General features: G+C 36.5%; 1 protein-coding gene across 2 annotated transcripts in view; it reads right to left on the bottom strand.

Annotated features, from left to right (window-relative positions):
• LOC110949695 (protein jagged-2-like) overlaps positions 1 to 19,092 on the bottom strand; it is an 81,242-nt gene extending 62,150 nt beyond the window's left edge. The window contains exons 1-2 of one of the 2 annotated variants that reach the window (XM_022191868.2): positions 18,684 to 19,092; positions 17,631 to 17,954 (exon numbers count right to left, since the gene is read on the bottom strand). In XM_022191868.2, coding sequence (XP_022047560.2) covers positions 17,631 to 17,954; positions 18,684 to 18,752 — 393 coding nt within the window. In that variant the 5' untranslated portion in view covers positions 18,753 to 19,092. The remainder of the gene's footprint in view (positions 1 to 17,630; positions 17,955 to 18,683) is intronic. The other variant, XM_022191869.2, reaches the window with a different exon arrangement.
• Positions 19,093 to 26,011: the final 6,919 nt, after the last annotated feature.

Here is a 26,011-nt window from a genome sequence, read left to right as displayed (position 1 = left end):
AATAAATCATGTGTCTGCCGGTTAATTTAGCTCATTATTAGCGGAAACCAGCCCAGCGCCACCTTTTCTCCCCGAGGACGCTGCGCTCAGACGGCGAATCTAATCAAAGCTAATCTAATCAGGTCTTCGCACAAACGACCCACTTCACTTTTCCCACACCAAACCCGTGAAACGCTATTTCTGGAGCCGCAGGTCACGGCGGCGGAGAGGAATTCTCTCAATTAGTCTTTCATAGTAAATCAAGAAAGGGAGAAAATACCGCCTTAAATCCGTTAGCTGCTCCTCCGATCCACACATTTAACCGAAACCTTTCCTACAAATGCAAATGTTTCATCCAGACAAGAAGCGTTTTTCATCTGCCATCACAAATCCAACTTGTTTCTACAGTTTTTGTTTCGTCTACCATTTTTATGATATGTACATCTGAAAAATAATCCTTATTTTGCAGATCTTTGCTGTCATTTCATGGAAAAATTACATATATTGAAGGCTGGACAGTTGTTAGTAGTCCAGATTTGATCAGTTTTGTTGAACTGCATATAAAATCTATAAAAATCACAGACAAAAAAGTAATAATTTACACATTAACTGTACAAAAAGAGCCAAAACTGCAAATAATGCCGACATCAATAATCAATGTTTTCACAAATAGTAATTTGTTCTTTAACGGTACTTTTAGAAAGATATATATGACAATATTTGAAAGTAAAATTATACAGTAAAATCCCCCTAAAATCTAAAAAAATCTGTAATTTATGCCAAAAAATGTGACGCTTGACTGTAAAATTATTTTACTGTGATTAAATTTGTACAAAATATTTATTTTACAGAAATTTGCTTTTAAAGAAAAATAGTACAGAAGGATTGAAAAATTTGTATATTATTTTTAAATTGTAATTTTACATATTTCCTTGTCAACGAATAAAATCACTCCAAAAAAATATAAAAAATGAAATGTAATCCTAAAAAAGTAAGCCATTAAATAAAAATAATGTCCACATTCAAGAAAAAAAATCTATTTTTACATTTTATTTTCCAATGCTGGAATGTGAAATTACATTTTTTACTGTATTTAAATTAGCAAAAAATGTTATTTTACAGATATTTAATTTGCTATGTATAATGAGGATTAAAAATGGCACATTTTTTAAAATATTTTATAGCTTTACTAATTACATGTAACTGGTAAAATTACTAAAAAAAACATGTTAATAGTTTAAAAATAAAAATACAATAAAACAGGCCATAATAATAGCAACTGGTCCTTTTTACAACGTGTGACCATAAAATTCGAGTGTAGCAGCATGTAGATGAGCTGAAAATGGAATTTTTTAACAGTATTTCTCTAAAAATGATGCATTTTCCACCTGCTGCAGGAGCATTTCCATCGCATACTGAATTTATTTCTACAGCTTTTATTTGACTTCAAACCCAGAAAGTTGCAGCATGTACGGAGATAAAATCTGAGCAAAACAATGTTTTTTTTTATTGCCTCCTCATCAAATCATCTGTAATCAGATGCTGCAGTCCACAGCACATTTATAGCTCTGATGCTTTCCTCGGATTCACTGCTTTATCTTGTCCGACAACCACAATCTCTCATCTCGTAATGTTTGTTTTGTGATTGTATCGTCTCTGCTGAAGACAGAGAAGGTGCATCAGAAGCTGCCACCAAACATAAAAACACAGAAATATTCGACAGGAATTAAGAAAGTGAAGAGTTTAAATGTAATCGGAGCCATTTCTCTGCCTCATAGCGGCACTAATGCTAAGAAAAATGTCTTTATTATCTTAATCGGAGCACATTAAGATGAGCAGATTGTCTCGTGTTACTGGGAATGTTTAGTGCGGCAGGCAGAGAAGCCAAAGATTCGATTGTAAACAGAGCGAAGTGCTGGAAAAGACCAGACAGAAGGAGCCAAATCCAGTCCGACCATGACCGTAAAAGTCCACAGCGGCTCAGTGAGGAAATCCACTCGCTTTTTCACAACCGGCCGAGTTTCCACATCGAGCTGAAGCCGAGGAGGGTAAGTGGGCAGAATGGTGAGTGTTTTTACGAGCTGCACGAAGCTGCAGAGGTTCAAGAGTTTAAACCTGCAAAGACGGGACTAGAAGGACGCTGTGCAAAAGCAGGAGATTTATATATGTCAAAAAGAACAATAATGGCCAAAATATTCACAATTATTTTGATTAATGTTGACTATTGGGACAAAACAGTGCCGCTTTCACTTTCATGTTTGCTACATTTTCGCTAATGTGCAAATATTTCCATCAAGAAAAGACTTAAAATGATCTCGATCTGAATTTTAGAGGCTAAATCTAAATAAAAATGCATCTAAATCTTCTAATAACAAACTATAATTTAAATCTCATATGCAGGCTACAGAAGATGCTAGCTACGCTAATCGTACACAGAGAAGCTTCTCGTCTCCATCAGTTACTGCAGCTCAGACAGGAAAGAAACCAAAAAATAGTTTGAATAAAGTAAAATACAGTGTTCCATTGTCAGATTTTGTTTGATTCTTTTAATAAACATGAAATATTCATTGATTTTCATGACCAAACAGCACTGCTTTCATTTGAATGTTGTGCTTCATTTTTGCTAATATACGAATCTTTGCATCAAAATAAGACGCGAAAATATCTTGGCCTGAATTCTCTGCATTTAGAGGAAAAGTATAAACAAAATAGGACACAGTTCTCCTCATTTGCTGAATATCTGCTTATCAAAAGGCACTACAATTTACCTATGTTCCCTAAACGCCTCACATGCAGGCTACGATGGATGCTAGCTAGGCTAACTGTGCACAGAGAAGCTTCTAGTTTCCACTCAGACTGTTGTGGCTTCATGAAATTTTGCAAAAAAAAAAAAATCTGCTTTTCTTTTGGACAGAATATTCTCAGACAATCTTAGCCTGAATTCAGAACATCTAGAGGCAAAATATAAATACAATTGCACTCAAATCTCCTCATTTTCTGGCACTACACTTTAGAAATTGTCCCAGAACGCCTCATATGCAGGCTGCGGTGGATGCTAGCTAGGTTAATCGTGCACAGAGAAGCTTCTAGTCTCCATTCGACTGTTTTGGCTTCTTGAAACTTAAAAAAAAAAGCAGAACAACCTCTAAGACAGATTTTAAAGCTCCCTTTTCTTCATTCTCCTCTAGATATATGCTGCTATAAATCGCCACCGATCTATCACGTTGTCCTACAGAAAACGCCGAGCAGCTGCCTCCTCTACAGTTTCTCCTCCCTGTACTCGACTCGATAACTTAATATCAGGCCACAAAAGCTCCGGTATAAAGTCATTGTTATGCTCAAAGGGGTTAAAGCTGCCCTTGTTTAGTCAGTGATATTCACACCGTGGGAAAAAAGCCTCAGCGACTCCGTTAACACCACCTGACTTCACCTGAAGTGACGAAGCGACGGCTCGCAGCAGAGGAGCTATTTTTAAAGAGGGAGCTGAGAGACGAAGCTTCTGTTGTTGTTTTAACCTGAAACTCTTCAGAAGGTTTGAAATTTTAAGAGGCTTTAAGAGCAGAAAAGAACAGATGTGTGTGTTTAGGTGTAAATACAACAGAGAAGATCAGAGAAAAAGACACAAGTTATGGTTAAACTCAATATAAAGACGTTTCTAAACACTGAATATCCAGTGGGTTAAACAGATAATTTAATTTTGACTAGTCAACAGGTCTCAAAGCAAGAAAAACACTCTAAATTGAGCATAAATTAAAGAAAAGATCAAATAGAAGATATTATTTTTATGGTTGACAGAATAATGTTGCATCAACTTAATATTTTGTGTAATTTAAACTCATATTTCTTCATTAGTTGATTAAAATTTTAATTCAAGCTGAATTTAGTTGAGTTTAGTTGAATGAAATTGGCTCAATTATTAAAATTTTCTTCATCTCGAGTTCAGGATTTCAAGTCTCCTCCTCTTTCTACTTAACATGAGAGCGATGTCTATTTTTTTTAAATTTGCAAACCTAAAAATGTGTGATAATTAACTCCATAATACTTAAACGTTTCTTTTAAATAATGACTTAGATGTATATCTTTTCAGGTTTTAAATACAGTAAAACTGCAATTTTATGGTCAAACATTCTAAAAAAAAAAGCAAATTATTTGTAAAAAAAAATATCAGTTTTGGACATTTGTGGACAGTTTTGTGCTTTTTTTTTAGAGTCAACATGGAAGTTAACCTATTTTTAATGTGTCTTCACTAAAACAGGGAAAACATAAAAAAATAACAGTTTAAAAAAACCCTAATTTTCTTTCAAATAATAGCAAAAATAATCACATTTTTGCTGATTTAAATGCAGTAAACAGTATTTGCATAAATACAGATTTTTGGAGTGATTTTATTCATAGCTGATATGTCAATTAATAGCTTATTTTCAGTGATTTTACTGATTTTCGGTAAATTACCAAGACAGAGAAAATCTGTTTAATACTACTAAGTTGTTGGAACAAACCAGAATTTTCCTTTAAAATTGATTTTATTCTCATATATCCATCAGAACTTTCCTTTAGGACAGATTTTACCACCATTTATCCATCAGAAATACCTTTTGACACTGATTCTACTACCCTAAATCCACCAGAACTTTCACTTTTCTGCAGCTACACTCCAACAAAAGCTGCTTAGTCGAGATGTTCGAGCCGCTGCGGGCTGAGAAGTGTGTCGGGGGTTTTTCTGCTGAAGTTGGGAAACAGATTATCGACCGATTTTAGTCCCACGCGAGTTGAGAAACTCTGCTGAACCTTCACCCGATCCCCACACAGAAGACTTTGCTGCATTAGAAGGGTTTCTTCAGCGTTCTCCTGATGAGTCACTTCATGCCGGGGATGTTTTAGCGTGAACTCTGCAGCGTTTTAATCCGTCAGCTTGATTTATTTCTCCAGGACAAACAACAGAGATGCAGAAGTAAGCTGCATAAAAACCTCTGAATAAAGAGTTCTCCGGCTTTGTGCATGATGGGAATCCAAAACTCTCCTTCATGCTGCTTCATAAAGCTCCTCAGCAGTGCGAGCCTGACAGAAACACAACACAGCGGACTTTTCTGGGTCTATTTCGGACCAAAAACAGCAAACTGTAAGTGCGAACGCGCCCTCTAAGCTAGCAAAAACAAGCTGGCCAGAAGACGTTAAAGCATGCGGCTGCAGGGCGTTGCTCCTCAGAGATGGACAAGATCAACACGACGTCGATGGGAGATGTCAGGAGGTAAATAAACACCGAACAAAGCAGGGTTCGGTCGTGTCTCTGAAGCTGACGGGCTTTCAAACATCACCTCACTGCTCCTTATGGCTTTCATCTCCACATATTTACACAGAAATGAACCACAATCAGAGCTGGAACGCCACAAAACAAATACCAAGAATTTTGTTGAGATATTCTGCAGGTTGTGTGAGAAAATTATGCCATTTTCCTTTATAAAAGCGTGAAACTTTGCAGTTTGAGGCCACCAATATGTGCAGAAATGGAGCCCAACTGCAAAAACGCTTGGAAATAATGAAAAAAAAAAGAATAAAAACAGAAAAAAATCTAAACAATGCATGCATAAAGTCTTAGCATTGACATTGCGATATATACATTAATTAAAATCCATCGTGCTGCAACCGTTTTTGATACACAAAGGAAAGTCTGTTTTCCCATGATTTTCTACGACTAATTTAGATTTTAAAAAGTCTGATAGAACAAAATTTAGTCAGACTTTAGGCTTTTTGCACACATGTTCTTTAATTTTATTTAAAAGACAGTAAGTTTATTGACATACTGATGTCACATTTGCACAAAAAAAGCACCTAAAATGAAGATTTAATCGCAAAAAAGAAGCACGTCTCGATCACAATTTTGGCTTCCGATGACTAAATGAAGTTCTAAATGCTTCGTTCATTTAAAATGGTCCCTGCACTGCAAAAACTCCAAGTCTTAGCAAGTCTGTTGGTCTTATTTTAAGTCAAAATGTCTCATCACACTTGATTTAAGATAAATTCACTTAACATGTGATGTCTCAGCAGATGGAGGGACTTGTCTTAAGACAACGCAGCTTGTTAAGTCAAATAATCTTGAAATTATAGGTTTTAACCCTCATGTCGTCCTGCAGATCAAATTGACCCGTTTAAAGTTTAAAAATGTGAAAAATATAGATATATTTTTACAGACGACAACGTAAACATTTTCAAAATTTTTCGGGAAATGTTAAAAAATGTTTCTTTAAGAACATTCACATAAAAATCAACCAAAATCCAGTGAAATTATTAGAAGATATTAGAAGTTTTACTGATGTATATGGAATCACTTTAGATATTTTTAGGATTTTTTTGGAAGATTTTTACTCATTTTTTTTATATTTGCAATTTTTAGATTTTTATTTCTTGTCAAATTTGGGGATTAAAAAAAAAAAAAAAAACTTAAGGATTTTTCTTCCTGAAGATTTTGCAAATTTTTATAAATTTGGGGAATTTATAAAATTCCCCAAATTTCAGCAAATTTTTTGCTAAATTTCTGGATTTTTTTCAGACAAGGCAACAACATTTTTTGGTGCTGTAAATGAGAACAACAGGAGGGTTAAGACACCTAAGCTTGACAATCCTGGTAAAATAGAGCTTAAAATAAGTTTCCCAGCTAATTTGAAGATCTCAATATTCTAAATATCAGATCTTATTTCAAGAAATCTTAGCAAGCCACTTTTCACTTGTTCTGTTGGCAGATTTTTGTTCCCCACTTATTTCAAGGTAAAAGTTCCTTGAAATAAGTTTTTTTTTTTCTTTTTTTGAGAGGAGCATTTTTTCCAGTGTGTAAATAAAACTATCTGGTTTTAAAGTGGTTAAATCTGACACTATAACTCTTTATTTTACTCTTTCCAAAGTAATTTTTTAGTCTTACAGCTGTCTGAGATGCTGCAGTGACCGATGGAGACTAGAAGCTTCTCTGTGCAACGGTTAGCCGAGCTAGCATCCACTGCAGCCTGCACGTGAGGCATTCAGGTGGAATCGGTCAATTGCAGTGTCTACAAATAACCAAAAATTAAACCAGAGAGGTGTTTTGGGTCCCTTTTAGTCATATTTAGCATCAAAAAGATGCGCTGAAGATTGTTTTGATGCTAAAATTTGTACAACAGCAGGAAAGTAGCTCAACATAGAAGTAAAAGCTGTTTAAATAATTACTATTTTGTCCATTATCATACAGCTCTAGTTAGTTTTACGGAGATAATTTGGTTAAGAAAAAGAAAGAAAGAAAAATGTTGATGAAAAACAGGTTGTCTGTTTTGCTTTTGCTACGACTACACAAGGAAATACAACTCTACCTTATTATTTATGATTTTCCTCATTTTAAACAATTAAAAGTTGAATTTCGACCGCTCAAGCAGCAACGCAAGGCTCTGACTGAAAAAATCTGAATGACATCCAAAGAAAACCAACTTCTTTCTGCCATTTTAAGGTTATTTGAAAATTCTGATGCAGATTTACTCCCCGAGAAGATCCCTCCAAATCATTCTAAAGTGAGTACGTCTTTCCAGATAGAAGAAATTTACATTATATGTCCCATAACACACGCTCTTTATGTGGTCATTCATTGGCTTACATTCATTTTAAGGAGTTTCATGTGAACTTTGTGGTTCTGTTTGTGTCCCTATGTGGGATTCTGGTGTCCTTTATGTGGCGATAAACATTTTTACTGTAGAAGTCTACAAATCCGCCTCTAAAGATCCACGAGCTGCATCTACAATCGATCAGTCGGGCGGCTAATCGCTTCTTTACGCTCCTCAGACCAGAAGCCGGTCATCTGACGTGGAAGCAGCGTGGGAAAGACGAGCAGCTGACTGAAGATACAGCAGAGAATCCCGGATAAAATGAAGAAAAACTGGACAATAAGGCTTCTTTGACTTGTTAATTATCTAAGATGTTACGCAAATGTTCATAAACGGTTTAATTCAGCTCCAGAACAACCGGGTTCTTCATCTTTTTTGTGGTTCTTGCTCCATTTCAACCCATTTCCACCAACAACAAATAGAAAGTTTCATACTTAAGCTTCAACTAAAACTCTTTACAGAACTCAGTCGTTGCTCAATAACTACATTCTAGTCACAGAGATGAAGAAACGTTCAGTCTGCTGCACAATAAATTTGATTTTTAGCTCATTTCTAAAGCTGAAGCTCCAGTTTTAATTAATAAAGCCACGTAGCTCCTTGCCTACTGTAACATTTTGTCTTAACATAAAAAATTTAAAATAATACAATAAAAGTGGTGTGATTCAAGCAAAGCAGATGGTACGAAGCAGAAAATGAAAAAATATGACTTTAGTTCCTCCAACCACCTTCTAAAAATACTGTATGGGTTCAACAATATCAAAAAAAGCAAATTAACTCAACAGTCTGCATCAATAATTTCTAGTTCTGGCAAATTCTAACTAAATTATGCTCAATCATAAACTATAATCAGTTAGAATAAATTAGATTTTCCACTTATTTAATCCACTTAACTAATGACTGATAGCATAAACACAACTTTATAAGTGGATTCCAGCCATTACTTTGCATGTTATTTAAAAAGTTTGAAGTGTTTTTAAGGTTTAAAGCTGGAAAATTTTAAAAAATTTTAGTTTCTCTTACATTAGAAGCTTCAAACTCTGACTTTCAGTTGAAGAAAAGAAGTTATGAAGCCAGTTTCATTATGTTACTTCACTTGAATTGAGTTATGTATCCACTAATGCAGGAATTTAAGCTTAAATTAAACAAAATATTAAGTTGATGCAAAATTATTACATCAACACAACCATCAAAGAATGTTTGCAACTTAATTATCATAATTAAGTCACAGCAACAAACTAGTTTTTCCTCCTAAATCAAAAGTTAAATTGTTAATTACTGCCGACTTCATGACTGGAAGCACGAACCCAAGTTTTTAAGTTGATTATCTATTAAAAATTAAACTGTTCCAACTAGTATTTCCACGTTATTTTAAGTTTTATGGACTTAATTACCATAATTATGAACACAAGTTGACAAATGGAGTTGTTCCAGTGTTTAGTAGGGAGGGGAAGGAACCTCAAATCCTGACGTCAGTTTAGCGGTCAAGCTAATTTTATTAAGTTATCTGAACATAAATTTAGCTTTGAATCAACTAATGCAGAAATGAAAGCTTAAATTACACCAAATATTTAGTTGCAACATTATTATGTCCACACAGCCCAATACAATAATATTTCCAACTTAAATATTCTAATTATGTTCAACCAACGACATTGAGTTAAAGAAATTAGTTTTATCTCTTAGATAAAAGATTCGTTTGATGGCATAAACACAACTTAATACCCTGATTACTCGAAACAATTAAGTTGTTCCAACTAGTATTTCCATGGTATTTCAAAAATATTTTTATGTGTTATGTATTTAATTACCATAAGCTCAGGAAATCCTGAACTTGGTTTAGTTAGCATGCTAATTTCATTAAGCTAGCATAACTAAAAATTAGTTTTAAATCAACTAATACAGAAATAAGAGTTGAAATTACACAAAATATCAAGTTGATGCAGCATTGTTATGTCAATCCAAGTTACCAAAATAATGTTTGTGGTTTAAAACCTAAAAAAGCTGAAAAAGAATTAAGGTAAACCAATTTCATTAAGTTACCTCAATTTGAATTTAGCTTTATATCAACTAATGTACAAATTTAAGCTTGATTTACACAAAATATCAAGGTGATGTAACTTTATCATGTCAACACAAGTTACTAAAAATAATGTTTGCAACATAAAACCTGAAAAAAATCATATTTTATTAAGTCACTTTAAATCTAGTTGTAAATCAACTAGTGTAGAAATTTAAGCTTAAATTACAAAAAATATTAAGATGACAACATTATTATGTCAACACATCATAAAAATATTGTTTGCAACGTAAAACCTGAAAAACATCACAAAAATCTAATTTGAAAAGTTAATTCAACTTAAATGTCCTTTTTATGTCAACTAATGCAGAAATTAGAGTTTAAAGTGCACAAAATATTAAGTTGATGCAACATTATTGTCAATCCAAGTCATCAAAATGATATTTGCAGCTTACAACCTAAAAAAGCTGAAAAACTTGGGTATAAATTACACAAAATACTAAGTTGACGTGACATAATTCTGTCAACACAGCCCATTAAAACGCTGTTTGCAGGTTAAAGCGCTCATCTAAAGGACCACATTAGACGTTTTGCAGTCACTGATCTGCTCCACCTCCACTCCTCCTAACCTCTTTTCCACCTAAAACCAATCAGCTGTAAAAGCTCCAAACTGCCAGAGATGCACTCGGCAGAATGAGACTCGATGAGGACGGAGACTCGTCGTCCAACTCTGCACTTTGTGATTGCTCGGGGAGAAGCCGATCTTCTGTAATCGTAGCCGCTTTTCCTGAAACATTTATTCCTGGAGGAGGAGGAGAAGCAGCTGTTCCACCTCTGTCCTCGCCGGAGAAACCCAACGATCCTCGCTTTGCTCTCGGAGGGGTGAGGGGAGGACAGGGGCTCTAAAAATACCCCAGGAGGGGGAGGTCTGGGGGAGGGAGGGGGAGGAAACGCTGCTGCTTTCTGCTACTGTAAAAGCATCTCCTAAAAATACGCCTCCCTGGGCTGATTTTTTACCTCCAGAAGGGGTCGGCCGCCTCCATCTTCCTCCCATCACCGCTAGTCTTCCTCCCCTCCTCCTCCTCCCCCGTCTGCTGGGCTTTCATGAACAAACATGCCAGAGGGGTTGAGATGGAGGGAAGAACAATGTGCTGCTTCTTTTTTTAATTCATGTCAGGACCAGTGGCCCAGATACTGGAGGCCGAGCCGAGTCCACTAAAGCAGCACCAGAGGCTACAGGCCACCGACACACAAGAAACGCTCTGTTAGCGCCGACGTCACGCCACAGCGAGGTCTGAAAGAGCCCCGGTGATGAAAACGATTAGTTATAGGAGGAGAACAGCTGCCGGAATGGGTGGAAAAGTTTAGCTTTGATCTCAGAAGCAGCAGCTTTAATGTCTCCATCATGTGATTAAAAGATGTACAAAAAGAAAAAAAATCACTAAAATCACACGTTTATCGAAAGCAGAAACCGTAAAAACTGAAAAATTTGGTGGATTTTACATTTTCCGACAGTCCTTGAACTGATCATCTGTTATGTACAGTTAAGTCAGGAAAATTAAACAAATATAAGCTTAAAATTCTGATATTTAAATGCATACATTTGTTTTCTAGCAAATCTACTAAGGCAAGGCGGCTATCTTTCAAAAAAATAAGTGAGAAATCATCAAAATTTCACCATTTATCAGAGCCAGAAACTGTAAAAGCAGAAAAATTCATCAGACTTTCAACGTTCCAACAGTCTTTGAACACATCATGTGTGATGCGCGCTTCTATTGTGAAAATTTAACAAATCTCAGCTTAAAATTTTGATATTTCCTCAAAGTTACAGTATTTCTTCTCTTAAAAATGGTCAAATGAACCAAGTTTCAGCTTAAAACTGACATTTTCTCAAAATCACTTTATTCTACATTTGTAATATTTTTTGTGTCGTCTCCATAGAGGCACCAGATTTTATATTGCAGAGAAAAATGAGAAAACAGCGAATAAAAAAACGTTACAGGAGCAAAAAAAACAGCCACAAACTGCTCCTTCAAGATCAGAAAATTAAACTATATTAATGTTGTTTTCATCACAGGAAAAATAAAAGAATTTTAACAGAACAATGGACTAAAAACAACAAACTCCTGGTTTATTCTCGTCACTGAGTAAGTCTTTTCCATCACAGTATGAGTTAAAAAAAGGTTCAGATAATAAGAATTAAATCAGTTTCACCTTCAGCGGAGATGCTTTTCCTTGTGAATGTCGGCTGCAGCTGAGTCGACGTGTTTTCTGAAGAATCTGCTGCATTTTGTTGCTTTTTGAATGCAGAAGTCATGATTTTTTTTTTTTTTTTTTTGCAAGCCATGACAGACTCAGCTGCAACCGACAGTCACATGGCAAAAATTTGGAGTTTTCTAGATTTAAAAGGAAAAAAATTACTGGAGCCACAAACTATAAAAACAGAAAAAAAATCATCAGACTTTAAAACTTTCCAACAGTATTTGAATGAAGTAGGAGTGATAAAAACACTCTATCCCGTATATTTTTATGAAAAACTTGCCAAAAAAAAATGTTTTACTTTTGCACCACATCTGCAAAAGAGCTAAAAATTTCGTCCTCTTCGTCACATCTTTTGGAAAAAAAAAAAAAATCAACAAAATTACAGTTTACTGGAGCCACAAACTGTAAAAACAGACAAAATCTTGGGAAAAAAAACCTGACAGAAACTAAGTTTTTGCACCACATTCCATGAAAACCGAAACGTTCTGCCCTTTTCAAGACATCTCTTTTGAAAAATCAACAAAATTATACCATTTATCTGAGCCACAAACTGTAAAAACAGAAAAAATCCTCAGACTTTTATCTTTCCAACAGTCTATGAACCAATCACGTGTGATTTGCAGCTTCATCCTGAAAAATAATCAAATCTTAACCGAAAATCTCAATATTACTCCAAAAAAAAAAAAAACATTTATTCTGCATGGTTTATCCAAAAACTAAACTTTTGCACCAGATTTAGTAACATAACTAGAATTTCTGCACTCTCCAAGACATCTTTATTTAAGAAAAATCAACAAAATTCCATCATTTACTGGAGTCACAAACTATAAAAACAGAAAAAATCCTGAGACTTTTACCTTTCCAACAGTCCTTGAATGGAGTATGAGCGATGTGTGGCTCAATCTTGAAAAATGATCAAATCTAAGCTTAAAATCATCGTATTTTCACTAGATTCACTTGATTTCATTGCAAAAATTTGGCAAATATTAACCTTTTGCACCAGATTCTGTGAAAAAACTAAAAGTTTTTCCCTCTTCAGCACAACTTTATGAAAAAATCTCAAACATGTCTGGACCGAACCGCTCCTAGAATCATTGAATCGAGATGAAAATAATCATCTCTTGCAGCTTAAATGTTGAAACTTTGCTGCAGAAACATGAAGCTTAGTGGCATTTCTAAAAACCCTGGACATCAGTAGAAGCTGCTGCCTTAATACCCCTCCTGCCCCCTCCCCGGGGCAGATAGTGGAAAACACTGACCCCTGCACCAAACAATGACCCAGTAATGGACGTGAACCTGAGAGGTAAAGGCATCCCCCGGCCCACATTGAGCGGCAGCATGAGCGACTGACACCGATATCCAGAGACTCACAACTTAGTGGAAACCCGAGCTGCCCGCCGGGCCCCGGCTTACTACCCCATCTACCCTCTGCTGACAGCTGACCAGGGGCAAGATGAATGGACGGAGAGCAGCAGAGACACAAAGCAGAGAAACGTACGACCAGCAGCGGGGTTTCTGGGTTTAGAGCAAAGGAAATTTAATAAATACAACAGATGTACAGCTTTTTGCACAAGAATTTCTAAAAGTTTGGCAGCTTTTCTAAAACGCTTTGACCCTCAGAATCTGTTGATAAGTGTGAAAGGCTTGTTTTAGCTTTTAGAAAGCATAAAACGGCACAATTTAGCACAACCACAAACTGTGAAAACAGAAAAACTCCTCAGACTTTTATCTTTCCAGCAGTCCTTGAACTAATCACATGCAACGTGCAGCTCAGTCACGAAAAATATCCAAATCTAAAATTAAGTCACCTTAATCTCCACTTTTTGCCATTTTCCTGCAAAATAATGAAAATTTCTGCATTCTTCAAGACATCTTTCTTCAAAAATCAACAAGATTCCACCATTAATCAGAGCCAGAAACTGTGAAAACAGAAAAAAATCCTCAGGATTTCATCTTTCCAACAGTCCTCGAACAACTCATGAGAAATATGCAACTCTACACTTAAAATCTCAATATTTCATCAAACCTCTTTCCCCTGCATTAATCATTTAAACATCTGCCAAAGGTTTCACCAGATTCTGGACAGAAAACAAACAGCTCAACTGATTCTCTGTGACCAAGGCTGTGTCCAAAATGGCATACTAACGTACTACTAATACTAAGTGTGACGTTAAAATAAGTATGTAGTGCGTTCACATTAGATAGTATGAATAGATTGAGTACGCGAGAAATACCCGGATGTATACTATTTCCGGAAAATTTTTAAGTATGCGCGGTGACCACACTAGTCATACTCAACCGCCCCATAATGCTTTGCGAGCTATCCACCGAAATGGAAGCCTCCGCGGGATCTGTGGCCGGACCGCGGCGATTTTTATTTTATTTTATGTGGTTAAGTAGTCATCCTAATCACCCCACAGATTTGAGAAATAGGCGTTTTCTGACCAACGTTTTAAATTTGTCAGACGCCTCACAACGTGCTACTGAATGCTAGCAGCTAGTTGCAGCAGCTCGCTTTGCATACAGAACAAGTAGCAGCTACCTCCAGTAGCCTGCAGCTACAACTGAAACGATTCGCATAATCTGGCTAATAACTGCATGAGGAGTGCCGGCTTGAAATTGCCACATTAATTATGCGACTGTTTGTTAGCATAAAATCGACCTGAAGCCGGCATTCAGCCGAGATATTTGATAGCCGTACTTCCGGTTTTTGTCGTTTGAAATGCATTATGGGAAACGCAGTAGTATACTACAGTGTGAAGGGTCGGCATTCTAATCATACTTATAGTACGTAGTATACAGTATATACTCATTGAGAATGTAGTATGTAGTACGTTAGTATGCGATTTAGGACACAGCCCAAGAGTCAAAAATTCTGGATTATTTTAAAAATCAATAAAATTCCACCATTCATCAGAGCCAGAAACAATAAAACCAGAAAAAATAAATCATCAGACTTTTAACAGTCCTTCAACCAATCACATGAAACTTCTGGATCTGTTGTGAAAATGAGCCAAATCTAAGCTTCAAATCCCGATATTTCATCAAAATCACTTCATTGTCTCATTTAAAAATTCACCAAAAATAAATAATTTGCTTGAATGAGATTCTGTAAAAGACAAAAATTCTGCACATCTTGGTGCAAACGAGAAGTCGTGAATGATTCAGCTGTGGACAACTGTGACATGACAAAAATTCTGAGAGTTTTTTGGCTGAACTGCAGGCAGTGTTTCCACAAAAACAACGCTACTGGATGAATAAAATAAATGCAGCATGGCTCAGAAACAGTGAACAGAGCAGCAAGCTGTTGGAAGATTCATTCAGCACGGTGATGAGCAGAGTAGAGAAAACATTTACAGAGGTGTTTGGAACACCGATGGGGCTCAAAAATGCCCAAAATCGCAAACAAATGCGTCCAAAATCACTTGAAAACAGTCATTTTGAACAAATCTTGAACCAGTCCTTGGTTATTTTGGACGGTTTTGAGTTGTTTTGGACAATTCTTAAGTCGGTTTAGACAAGTTTCCAGTCAGTTTGGACAAATATGTGTGATTTTGGACCAGTTTCACGTCATTGAGAGGAAAAATCAAAGCTACTGGATCAATAAATAAAGTCAGCATGGCTCAGAAACAGAACAGAGGAGTAAGATGTTGGAGATACATTCAGCATGGTGAAACATCTTTCTACTGATGATGAGCAGAGTGGAGAGGAAACGTAGAGTTTGAAGAACTTTCTATTCAATGTAAGACGACTGTGGTCACTTGGATATATGATCATGTTCACGTTGATTCCATTATTTGGTCTATAAATAATCACAAGTTCAACTTTTATGCATCTTTTTATAATTTCTGTCATTCTGTGACATTTCTGAGTTATTTTTCCTTCTTCATGGTTGTTCTGTTTCCATAGAGCTGCAGGACTTTATATCGATGTGAAAAATGAACCACAGTGAGCAAAAAATGTGCTAAAAAGTTATGAAGGTTCAGGTCATCAAGCTTCTCTAGAGTAGAAAGAAATGTCCTTAAAGTGTTGATTTCACCTAACAATGAAAAACTTAAAAAAGACTTAATGTATTGTTGGATAAAATCGAGAAAAACAACAGAATCCTCATGTCTGAACCTAAACCTGGGAAAGATGAACTATTGATACGATAAACTCTGCAGCACAAAGTCAGTTCAGTTCTAGAAGTAACATGTTTCTAAACCAATTCAAGAATCCAGCAGCGTTTCCACTAAATGAGCTTCTGTATCTTAAAAAAGTCTAAAAATGACTCGATAAGATGAAGATATTTTCAGCACAAACGGCTTTCAGGTTCATCTGTTGCCTTTACACCTCAGAACCAGCTGATTTCCTGAGATTATTGGCTGCACTTTAAGGTTCACCTGCTCCGGTTTGACTCACCATGACTGGAGCTTTATTTTGACAGCTCACTCAGCTGTTGTGGGAATCAAACCTGTGACTCTTTCTGACCATTAAAGCCTCCCTGATACAGATCTGTGGGTGGAACAGCGGTTTTCACGACGCTCTGATTGCCAGCGCTGATCCCGTTTCCCACGCTGGGGCTCCAAATAAGGAGAGTTCTGATTGGCTGGCTGCTGTGTTTGGGTTAGATAATAAGTTACCTGCCACTTCTTAATCAGCACTCGCTGTAAAAAATAAAAATTAAAAAAAAATCCTCGTTTCCCCCTTCAAACGCTGCCACAACACCACCCCCCTCCTCTGCTCTCATGCTGAAGCCGCGCTGATTTGGTAACTCATCAAACCGCACCGCCGCCGTGCGTAAAAGCCGTGCGTAATGCGCGCTCGGGGCTTCGCACAGAAAAATAAAACCTCCCACCCAGAGTGAAGGTGATGCTTAACATGAGCTGACTGGTTGAGTAAAGAAGCCAAAAAGTTGCCAAACTGACAAGAAGGCTGAGCGGACCGCAACGACAGATTACGGAGAACTGTGCCAAAGTGTGCCAAACTGTGCCAAATCACACTTTCCAAGAGCTGGATTACTGATTCAAAGCTAAAACATCCAAATATAACACGCAACTCCACATGTTAGATACTAAACTGGCCACCAAGAACCGATAAGTGGAATTCAGTTAGGTATTTTTGCGCCATCTATCCATTAAATCCAACTTTAGATTACACAGAACTGTGCCAAAATGCGCCAAACTACACTTGCCAAGAGGTGGATTAAAGATTCAACGCCCAAAACATCCTAATACAATACGCAACTCCACACACAGTTGGCCAAAAATAACCAATAAGTGGAATTCGGGTGCCTATTTTGCACCACCTATCCAGAAATGTGCCAAAGTGCGCCGAATAACGCTCTGGAAGAGGTGAAGTGAGGATTCAACACCAAAAAAACATACAAATGCAACACGCAACTCCACATTTTAGACACAAAATTGGCCACCAACAACCAAAATGTGCATAATTTGAACTCGTGTGTATTTTGCGCCACTCATCCACTAAAATCTAACTTTACATTACACTGAATGGTGCCAAACTGTGCCAAGGTACACTTTCCAAAAGGTAGATTAAGGATTCAACTCCAAAAACATCCAAATATAACACACAACTCCGCATTTCAAACACAGACTTTGCTACCAAGAACCTAGAAGTGCACATAGTTTGAATTCAGGTGCGCATTTTGTGCCATCTTTCCACTAAAATCAAACTTTTACGCACACCAAACCAATACATTTGCGCATCCCCCCCCCCCCCCCCACACACACACACACACTTGCAGCACTTACCGGCCACGCGAACTGGAAGGGGATGGTGATCTTCCCGGCGTCGTTGTTCCGGTTCTGTCCGGTTTTCTGGCCGCCCTTGAACTGAAAAGTATTCCCACCGATAACCTTAGTAGTTTCCGAGCCGTATGTGCACGGTCCGCTGGTCGTGACCTCCGTTTGGTATTCCTTTAAACACACTCTGAAGTAGGTGTCGCACTCGTCCGCGCCGCAGTGGCCCTCCGCCGCGCTCCTCTCCGCGTCGCAGCAGTCCCCGTTCAGCAGCTGCCCGTTCGGGTTCTCCACCGAGATCAGCTGCAGCTCGAAGTATCCGGTGGACCGAGACACCTGAGGGGGAGAAACACGGTCAGAGCGATGCAAAAATGTGGCTTTTTCATTCTGGAACAGCACATTTGCAGCTTTCGTAACATAAAAAGTGACATTTTTACGCGTCTAAATCAGGAATTCTACGTATTTTTAACAATCCGGTGCTAAATAATGAAACAGAAATGTGATTTATTCCATGAAAAGTCTCTAAATCCGTTTGGAAACGAGTGGAATAATGTCACTGCATGAACAGATGCGAGAGAAAAGTGTTTTTTTTTATTATTATTCTGTGCTGCGTCCAGTCACCGCGCTGCCCACACTACTGTACATTTTGGCACAATTGGACTCCAGAGTTGGAGACACTACAAACACATCCACGAATTCAAACAGTTTGGGTTCGTTTTTCTGAACATTTAGCGCAAAAAATCGGACCCAAAAGCGAGAAAATGTAAGATATGGAGGCGTTTTGCGATTCTTCTGAGCAGGTGGAGACGCGTGAAGCTATTTCTCACAACTATCTGGCAAAGTCAGAACGTTCAAAGGTTTGGAAAAATGGTAGAAAAAATGGTTTAAAACGGTATATTACGGTTTTTACGCATGGAGCACTCATGGCACAGTGCAGCATTTGGAGATTTTTCTTTACGCGCAATTTTATCTCCAGATTCCGCATCACATGAATCCAATTAAGGCCAGAATTTAACCTCCTCCACCAAAACAAGGCTTCCTGTGGTGTTGGAGTGAAGTTCTCACCTCGGCCCACAGCGTCAGGAGGAGACACACTAGCGAGAAGCGGCGCAGTTTCCCCGGATCAGTCCACATGTCTCCGGCCGCGCAGTGTTGGTTACCATCAGGGACGAGCGGAATATTTAAGCCTCAGAGAGTCAAAATGAGAAAGGAGAAGAAGGAGGAGGTTTTACAAAAGAAGAAGATGATGAAGCGCGCTGTCCTCTCCTGCCGCCGCGGTCCGAGGCGTGCACGGCTGCTGCCCACGGGATGCCAGCGGCTCTGGAGGAGGAAGAAGCGCTCCGCCGCTGTTAGGACACAACTAGACGCGCACACTCCGCTTCCCTCCGCCGCTCGACGCACTAAAACGGAGGAGAGGAGCAGCAGCGGCGCGTCTCTGCTGGAGCAGGGCGCTCCCCGTGACCGACGGCTCCGTGGGCCAATCACAGCCAGCTAGAGGAGGGACTTCAGAGGCTCGGAGCCAATCAGAGAGCAGGAGGCGGGAGGAGCAGCGGAGGGAGGACGGCTGATGGATTTATTATCGAAGTTTGCTCAAACAGGAGCTCCTATTTGCGTGATTACGAGCTTCAACTACAGTTTGATTGAAAATACACGTCGTTCTCTGTGCTGATAGAACAGTTTTCTTTCAACGGATTTAAATTAAATGAAACTCGTGGTGAAAATTCACGCAGAACTGTAACATAAATTATGTTTAAAGCAGCAAACTGCAGCAGATGGAGCCATTAAAAAGCTCCATAAATAATGAGAGAGAACATGCAGAGAGTAGTAGATGTTAGTGGAGGACACCTGAGCTGCAGATCAGAGCTGAAAAGAGGAAACAGGACTCATAGCGCCCTCTACCGGCCAACCAAGAATTACAACACACAGAGCAGAGGAAGTTCTAACTTTGAATCAAAAACTGCAGGACTTTACTTCCATGTTTAGAAACCAAACCAATCACATCTGAGGAAAATGCTTTACTTAGAGTAAATAGTTAGCGTTTTCTATATCTGATATCTCCACTTTATCCAGTCCAGAGCCTGAACCTGATTTACTGCTCAGACTTTAAACTCCTCTTCCTTGCTGGTCTTTTACAAAATAAATACCTACCTTTAATTCTCATTAAACCACAACCTGAAGAAAACTAAACTCTAACGGCACTTTGGGACATTTTACTTTCAGTTTACAGGATTTGACTGATGTCTACCACCGCACAGAAAATACAGAACAAAGTTATTCAGTTTGGGTGGAATGATGCAGGAATTTATGCATTTTTTTGACACAAAAACTGTTCACAGAAGTACTTAAACGTATTGAAAGTGTCATAAAGTATTTGTCAAATGCAATGGAAAGAAGCCCGGTATGCCAAAGTGGAAAACTAAGTCGGTGATATAAATATGTACATGCGCAAAAGTTAAAACAAAAAGTTTATATAATGTCAAAAAATGCAGTGTGCAAAAACGGGAAAATTAGAAATTTAAAAAAATACTGAAGAAATACATTTAAAGAATCTGATATGTAATTTTTTTACAAAAAGGAATAAATAATACACAGAGGGCAAAAATGCATTTTTGTAAAAAAGAAAAAGTATTCTTAACGTAATAATTACGGTATGTAAAAATGTAAAACAAGTGAAATATTTTAAAAAAAACACGTTGCAAAAATTTTAAAGTGTAAAAAAAAAATCATAGAGGGTGCACAAATGCAGACAAAAAAAGTAAATATAAAAAAATATACCGCAGAAATATTTTAAAAATGTATAATGTAAAAAAAACGCTTAAAACGTATAATGTAGAACACACATTGTGGAAAAAATGTGAAAAATCTAATGTAAAAAAACACATTATGCAAAAGTGCAAATCTGTAATGTACAAAATTATAGTGCACCAAAATGTGAAAGAAAAAAAGAAAAAAATATATATATACACACACACATACAGAGTACAAAGAAGAAAAAAATAAAACAAAGAAGGGCATCTGCAATGTAAAAAATACAATGTGTAAAAATGTAAAACAAAACAAAAAAATTGAAAGTGTAAAAAAAAATTAGTGTTCAAAAACGCAGAAAAAATTCAAATGTGAAAATTATACGTCAGAAATATACTCAAAAAATGTAATGTAAAAAAATACTGGTTGTGAAAAATGTTTTAAAATGTGTAACAAAAATAAACGAGTAAAACTGTAAAAAAAATCTGTAATATAAAAAAATGTAAAAAAAAAGTAATGTACAAAATAAACTGTGCAAAGATGTAAGAAATAAAATAAAAATCTGAAACATAAAACTACAGTGTGCAGAAATGCAAAAAATAACTAATGTAAAAATATAAAGTGCGCAAAAAGCAAAAATAAAAAAATGTAAAGAGTGATATAGTGTGAAAAAAAATGCAGAAAACAAATGAAAACAAAAGAAAACAAATGTAAAACAAAAACGGCACACGGAGCAAAAATGTAAAAACATTCATCATGAGGCCTAGTTTGTTTCTATAGGAGAACTAAGTAAACCTGGAGCTTGTTCATACTGCAGTTTACATCAAATATATTGAAATAAAACTATGAAACATTCCATTAAACTGTTTCTACCTGCTGCTACATTCAAACATCAGCTGGACTCAGAACAACAAACTGGAGGTTTATTTCTTCTGCACTCACTCTGAGGCTGGTCTGAACTGGAGTCTCGTTGGGAAATGTTCCGTGGAGCTGCCAGTTTCCAGAGAAGATGTGGAGATAAAACCAGGAAGTTAAAGCTGAAGACACCTGTGAGCCGCTCTGTTCATCCACAGAATGACGCGTTTCATTTATTTACTTCAGTCTGTGAAGAAACTCACGTCTGACATCATTCTGAAGGAGTCACAGGAGGATTCAGCAGAACAGAGGACTACAGTCAGTCAAAAACACACATTTATAAAAGGTGAATAAACATGAAGAACTCAGCAGTAAACATGTCATTCACTCAACTCCAGCTCATGTTCATTTTTTCAGGTGTTTCTTCTGTTTTCTCTCATGTTTACGGACAGATTTTGTGCTGTTAAAGTCGACTAAAGCTGCTCGGACGTCGTAGCTTCATTCAGTGAAGCTTGTAAACCTTCTCTAAATCTTCTCTCAGAGCTTCCAGTTGGTTTTAAAGTCCGTCCTGCAGCTGATCGACTCCCGTCTTCCTCAGTTCGTCGTCTGAGCAGCTCCTCAGAACAGAGCTGAACATTTGTGCGTCTGAACGAGTCACATGAGCTGCAGCGTGTTCAGATGACAGAGTGTGTGTTTGTGTGTTTGCACCTGTCTGCAGAGGAAACATCTGCTGCTGGACTTCAGGTCCACCTGTCGGCCTCCATCCAGTCTGTGGAGCTGCAGCTGTCCGACCAGATCTGATCTCAGACCAGCAGGATTCACCCAGTTAGACCAGAAAACCTCCCAGTAATGAACCACTAACCCAGCACCACGTCGTCATTTTAATAAGATCCGTTACCAGGAAGCTGCACAAACTGATTATCATTTATAATAATACATTTGGTTAATATTTACACTTTTGGTTGTTTTTTAATTTATTTATTTTACGTTTAATATATAAACTCATGCATTTTTGTGGGTTTTTATTCTAATAATAAGCATAAAAATCTATTTAACTTGCGTAAACATGCTGGGTTAGTCGTTCTTCTCCACATGCAAATAACAGAAGATGAAAAATAGTAATAACAATAATAATAAAATGCTTAGAAATGTATAATAGAAAAATATACATTGTGGAAAAATGCAAAAAAAAAAATCTGAAATATAAAAAATGCATGATGCAAAAATGTAAAATATTTTTTAAAAATAATAAAAATGCATACAGAGGGCAAAATGCAGAAAAAAAGGTGTTTGTAATGCAAAAAATGTGTAAAAATGTAAAACAAATGAAATACACAGGTTGTAAAAAAAAGATTAAAAAGTGTAGAAAAATTATATGGTGTTCAAACATGCAGAAAAAATGCAAATGTAAAAACACATACTGCAGAAATATATTAAAAATCTGTAAAGTTAAAAAACACTGGTTCTAAAAAACGCTTAAAAATGTGAAGTATAAAATATCTGTCATGCAAAAATCTACAGTGGCAAAAAATATATTATGTAAACATATACAGTGTGCAAAAGTGTAAAAAAATAATTAAAAAAAATATAATAAATGATCATAAATACAGTGGGTAATTTTTTTTGCCTGTTTTTTGCTGCTTTTGTAAAATATCTATTTTACAGTTAACATGTAAATGAATGCATTGGTGTGCGTTTAATAATAATAAAATAATAATAATAATAGTAAAAATCTACATACATAAATTGATAATAAATAAAATTGAGAAAAGTAATATTTATGTAAATGTTCTAAAAAAAAAAAAAAAGAGCAAAATCCAGCAGCAAAGGTCACAAAAAATATATTAAAAATGTCTGTAAGATGCTGATATTTTTTAGCTCATTTAAATCCAGGAAAACTGTAGAATTTATAAAGTTAAAATAATTTTGAAATCTTCATTACATATATTAAATATATAATAAAATAACAGCACTTATCAGTAGGATATTTTTCAGATTTGAAGTTCAACAATTTTCAGAATTTTTAATCAAAAAATGGAAGATATCTATAAAAAGATTTTTGGTTGATTTAAAACAACGTAGTTTTATGTTCACATGTAAAAGAACACATTTCTAGTTATAAAAATACTGATTTTGATTTTTTTTCAGTTTTGGACATTTTTTTTCATGGTGAAAATGTCAATAAATATATATTTTTATATATTATTTTACAAGTTATTATCTGTAATTTAACAAAACAGGGAAAATCTTACAGACATTAAACTGATTTAAAAGAAAAAAAATTCCAATCGTTTTTTGCTCTTTACAGTGAATTTACCTGAATATCCTGAAGAAGTCTGACAGAAAATGTGGGTGCAGTGATTTTGATGTTTGATTAAAAAAGCTCCAGCCTTAAATCAAATCAATTCTTCCCTCAGAGTCAGAAGGAGGATCCAGTTCGTCCTGTACACTTTCAGATGGAAGAGTACGACCTAAAAAAAAAAAGACAGAAGCTGTTTTGATGTTGGGGAGGAGGACGTTTGGAGGATTAAGAAGCTGAGCAGCAGATAAAACAGCAGCAGCTCTCATAATGCAGAACAAAGACTAAACAAGAAGCTGCAGACGTCTGGACTCCATCTGATCTGATCTGAAACACTGGAAAACATCCAATAATACTACAGGACGCTGAACTAGGAGATTAAATGTTTGGTTTTTACACATTATCACGGTTTATGAATGAGAAAAAAGAAGATCCTTTTACAATGTGTGACACTACCACACCACGAATACTGACATTTAAGATACTTTGATATTAAAAAAGAAGAAAAAAAAGTATATTAATGACTGAAAAACTGCAAATAATTAAACTTACGAAACAGATGTTCTCCGTTTTACTAAAGTACAGATAATATGTAGTTAAATTATAGAAAAGGCATTAATTTTAAAAAAAATCTGTATTTTTACAATGTGTGACTATAAAATTACCATTTATTTGCATTAATATCAGCTAAAAAAAATACATTATTCCATCATTACTTGCCAGTTGACAGTTTTTAACACATTCTCCTGTTTCTACGATCTACTCCGTCACTTTTTCCATCAGACGTTCGTCCTACAGGCTCAGGTTTGCCTCATTCCTGACATTAATCACAGCTGGTGATTAAAGTAATCTGATTATTGTACTGAGATCTGAGTGGACATGAATTACAATCATCCTGACTCAGCTCTGCGTGTTCCTACGAGTAGCGGAGGAGTCGCCGATCCTTTCACTTTTTATTGCTTCATCTGCTGATCTGAGGCCAGCGTTGTGTCTCAGATGATTGATTTATACCAACAGAATGAAAACGTTTAGCACGAAAATGGGGATTTAATTTGGAAAAATTCAAGCTGAAACAGAGTGAGATGTTGCTTTTTGCTAGCAGCACGTCGTCATAACGTTAGTTATCTTAGCAATGCTAACCTAGCATGTTTAGGCTAAAGTAGCAGCTCAAAACGTCAGTTAGGAAGAAGGAAACTGTAAATGTAACCACTTTAAGAGCAACTTCAACTCATTTAGAGCAACTTTAATATAGAGCAACTTTAACTAATACACAGCAACTTTAATATTGACAAATTTTAACTAATATAGAGCAACTTCAACTCATTTAGAGCAACTTTAACTAATATAGAGCAACTTTAATATAGAGCAACTTTAACACAGAGCAACTTTAGCTAATATAGAGCAACTTTAATATAGAGCAACTTTAACACAGAGCAACTTTAGCTAATATAGAGCAACTTTAACTCATTTAGAGCAACTTTAACTAATACACAGCAACTTTAACTAATACACAGCAACTTTAACTCACTTAGAGCAACTTTAATATAGAGCAACTCTGACTAATGTGGAGCAACTTTGACTAGTACAAAGCAACTTTAATATAGAGCAACTTTAACATAGAGCAACTTTAACTGTTACTGAGCAACTCTGACTAATGTGGAGCAACTTTAACTCATTTACAGCAACTTTAACTAATATTGAGCAACTTTCATTCATGTAATGTGCTGTTCAAAAGCTCGGGGACGCCTAGAAAGGTCCTTATTTTTGACAGAAAAGCTTTTTATTTTACATGAAATTGCTTCGGTGACCCCAAACTTTTAAACTTGTGTACATCCCACACATCAGAACCGGCTTTGAGCCTCAGAGCGTTAATGAATAATTCATAAAACACAATATGATAAAACCCCAGCTATAAAAATACTTTGTTATGACAGGAAAACTCATTAAATCAAGAACACACATCACACGAGGAGGCTGCACTCCACTTCCTTGTGCCAAACTGTAAGTCTTCAGACTTCATCTGCCAAAGTCTCCAAAACATTCACTCTGAACACTAAACATCTTTATATCGCTTCACTTTCTACTTCAGTCTGGCTTCCTGCTGCCTAAAGAGCTTCTGGTTTTCAAAAAAAAAAAATCACAGACTGATGCGTTTCCAGGAAGGACTTAAAGCCACAAACACAATCGCCTTCATGAAAACAGGCCGAGGGCTGACAGGGCTGCCATGGAAACGTTTACAAGTCCCGTCCTGAAGAATGCAAACACAACCGAGTGCAGCTCTTATCTGACAAAAGAGTAAACTTTAGACAGTCCTGTTGCAGCTTGCCTGTGTGGTCTGAGGACGACAATGCGCCGCGCTGCAGGATCGTTTCTACAGAACGCACGACTGTCTTTAAGGTTCTCAATCCTCATAACCCAGCAACTCTGAGGGAAGTGCAGTTCTGTTTACATCAAGTTAGAGATGACGGGGTTAGCGTGTGGAAAAAAAAAACAC

The sequence above is a fragment of the Acanthochromis polyacanthus genome, chromosome 1 (genome assembly GCF_021347895.1).
Source record: "Acanthochromis polyacanthus isolate Apoly-LR-REF ecotype Palm Island chromosome 1, KAUST_Apoly_ChrSc, whole genome shotgun sequence".
Classification (NCBI taxonomy): Eukaryota; Metazoa; Chordata; class Actinopteri; family Pomacentridae; genus Acanthochromis; species Acanthochromis polyacanthus.
The sequence above is the reverse complement of the archived record's forward strand: the minus strand, read 5'-3'. Positions and strand labels throughout refer to the sequence as shown.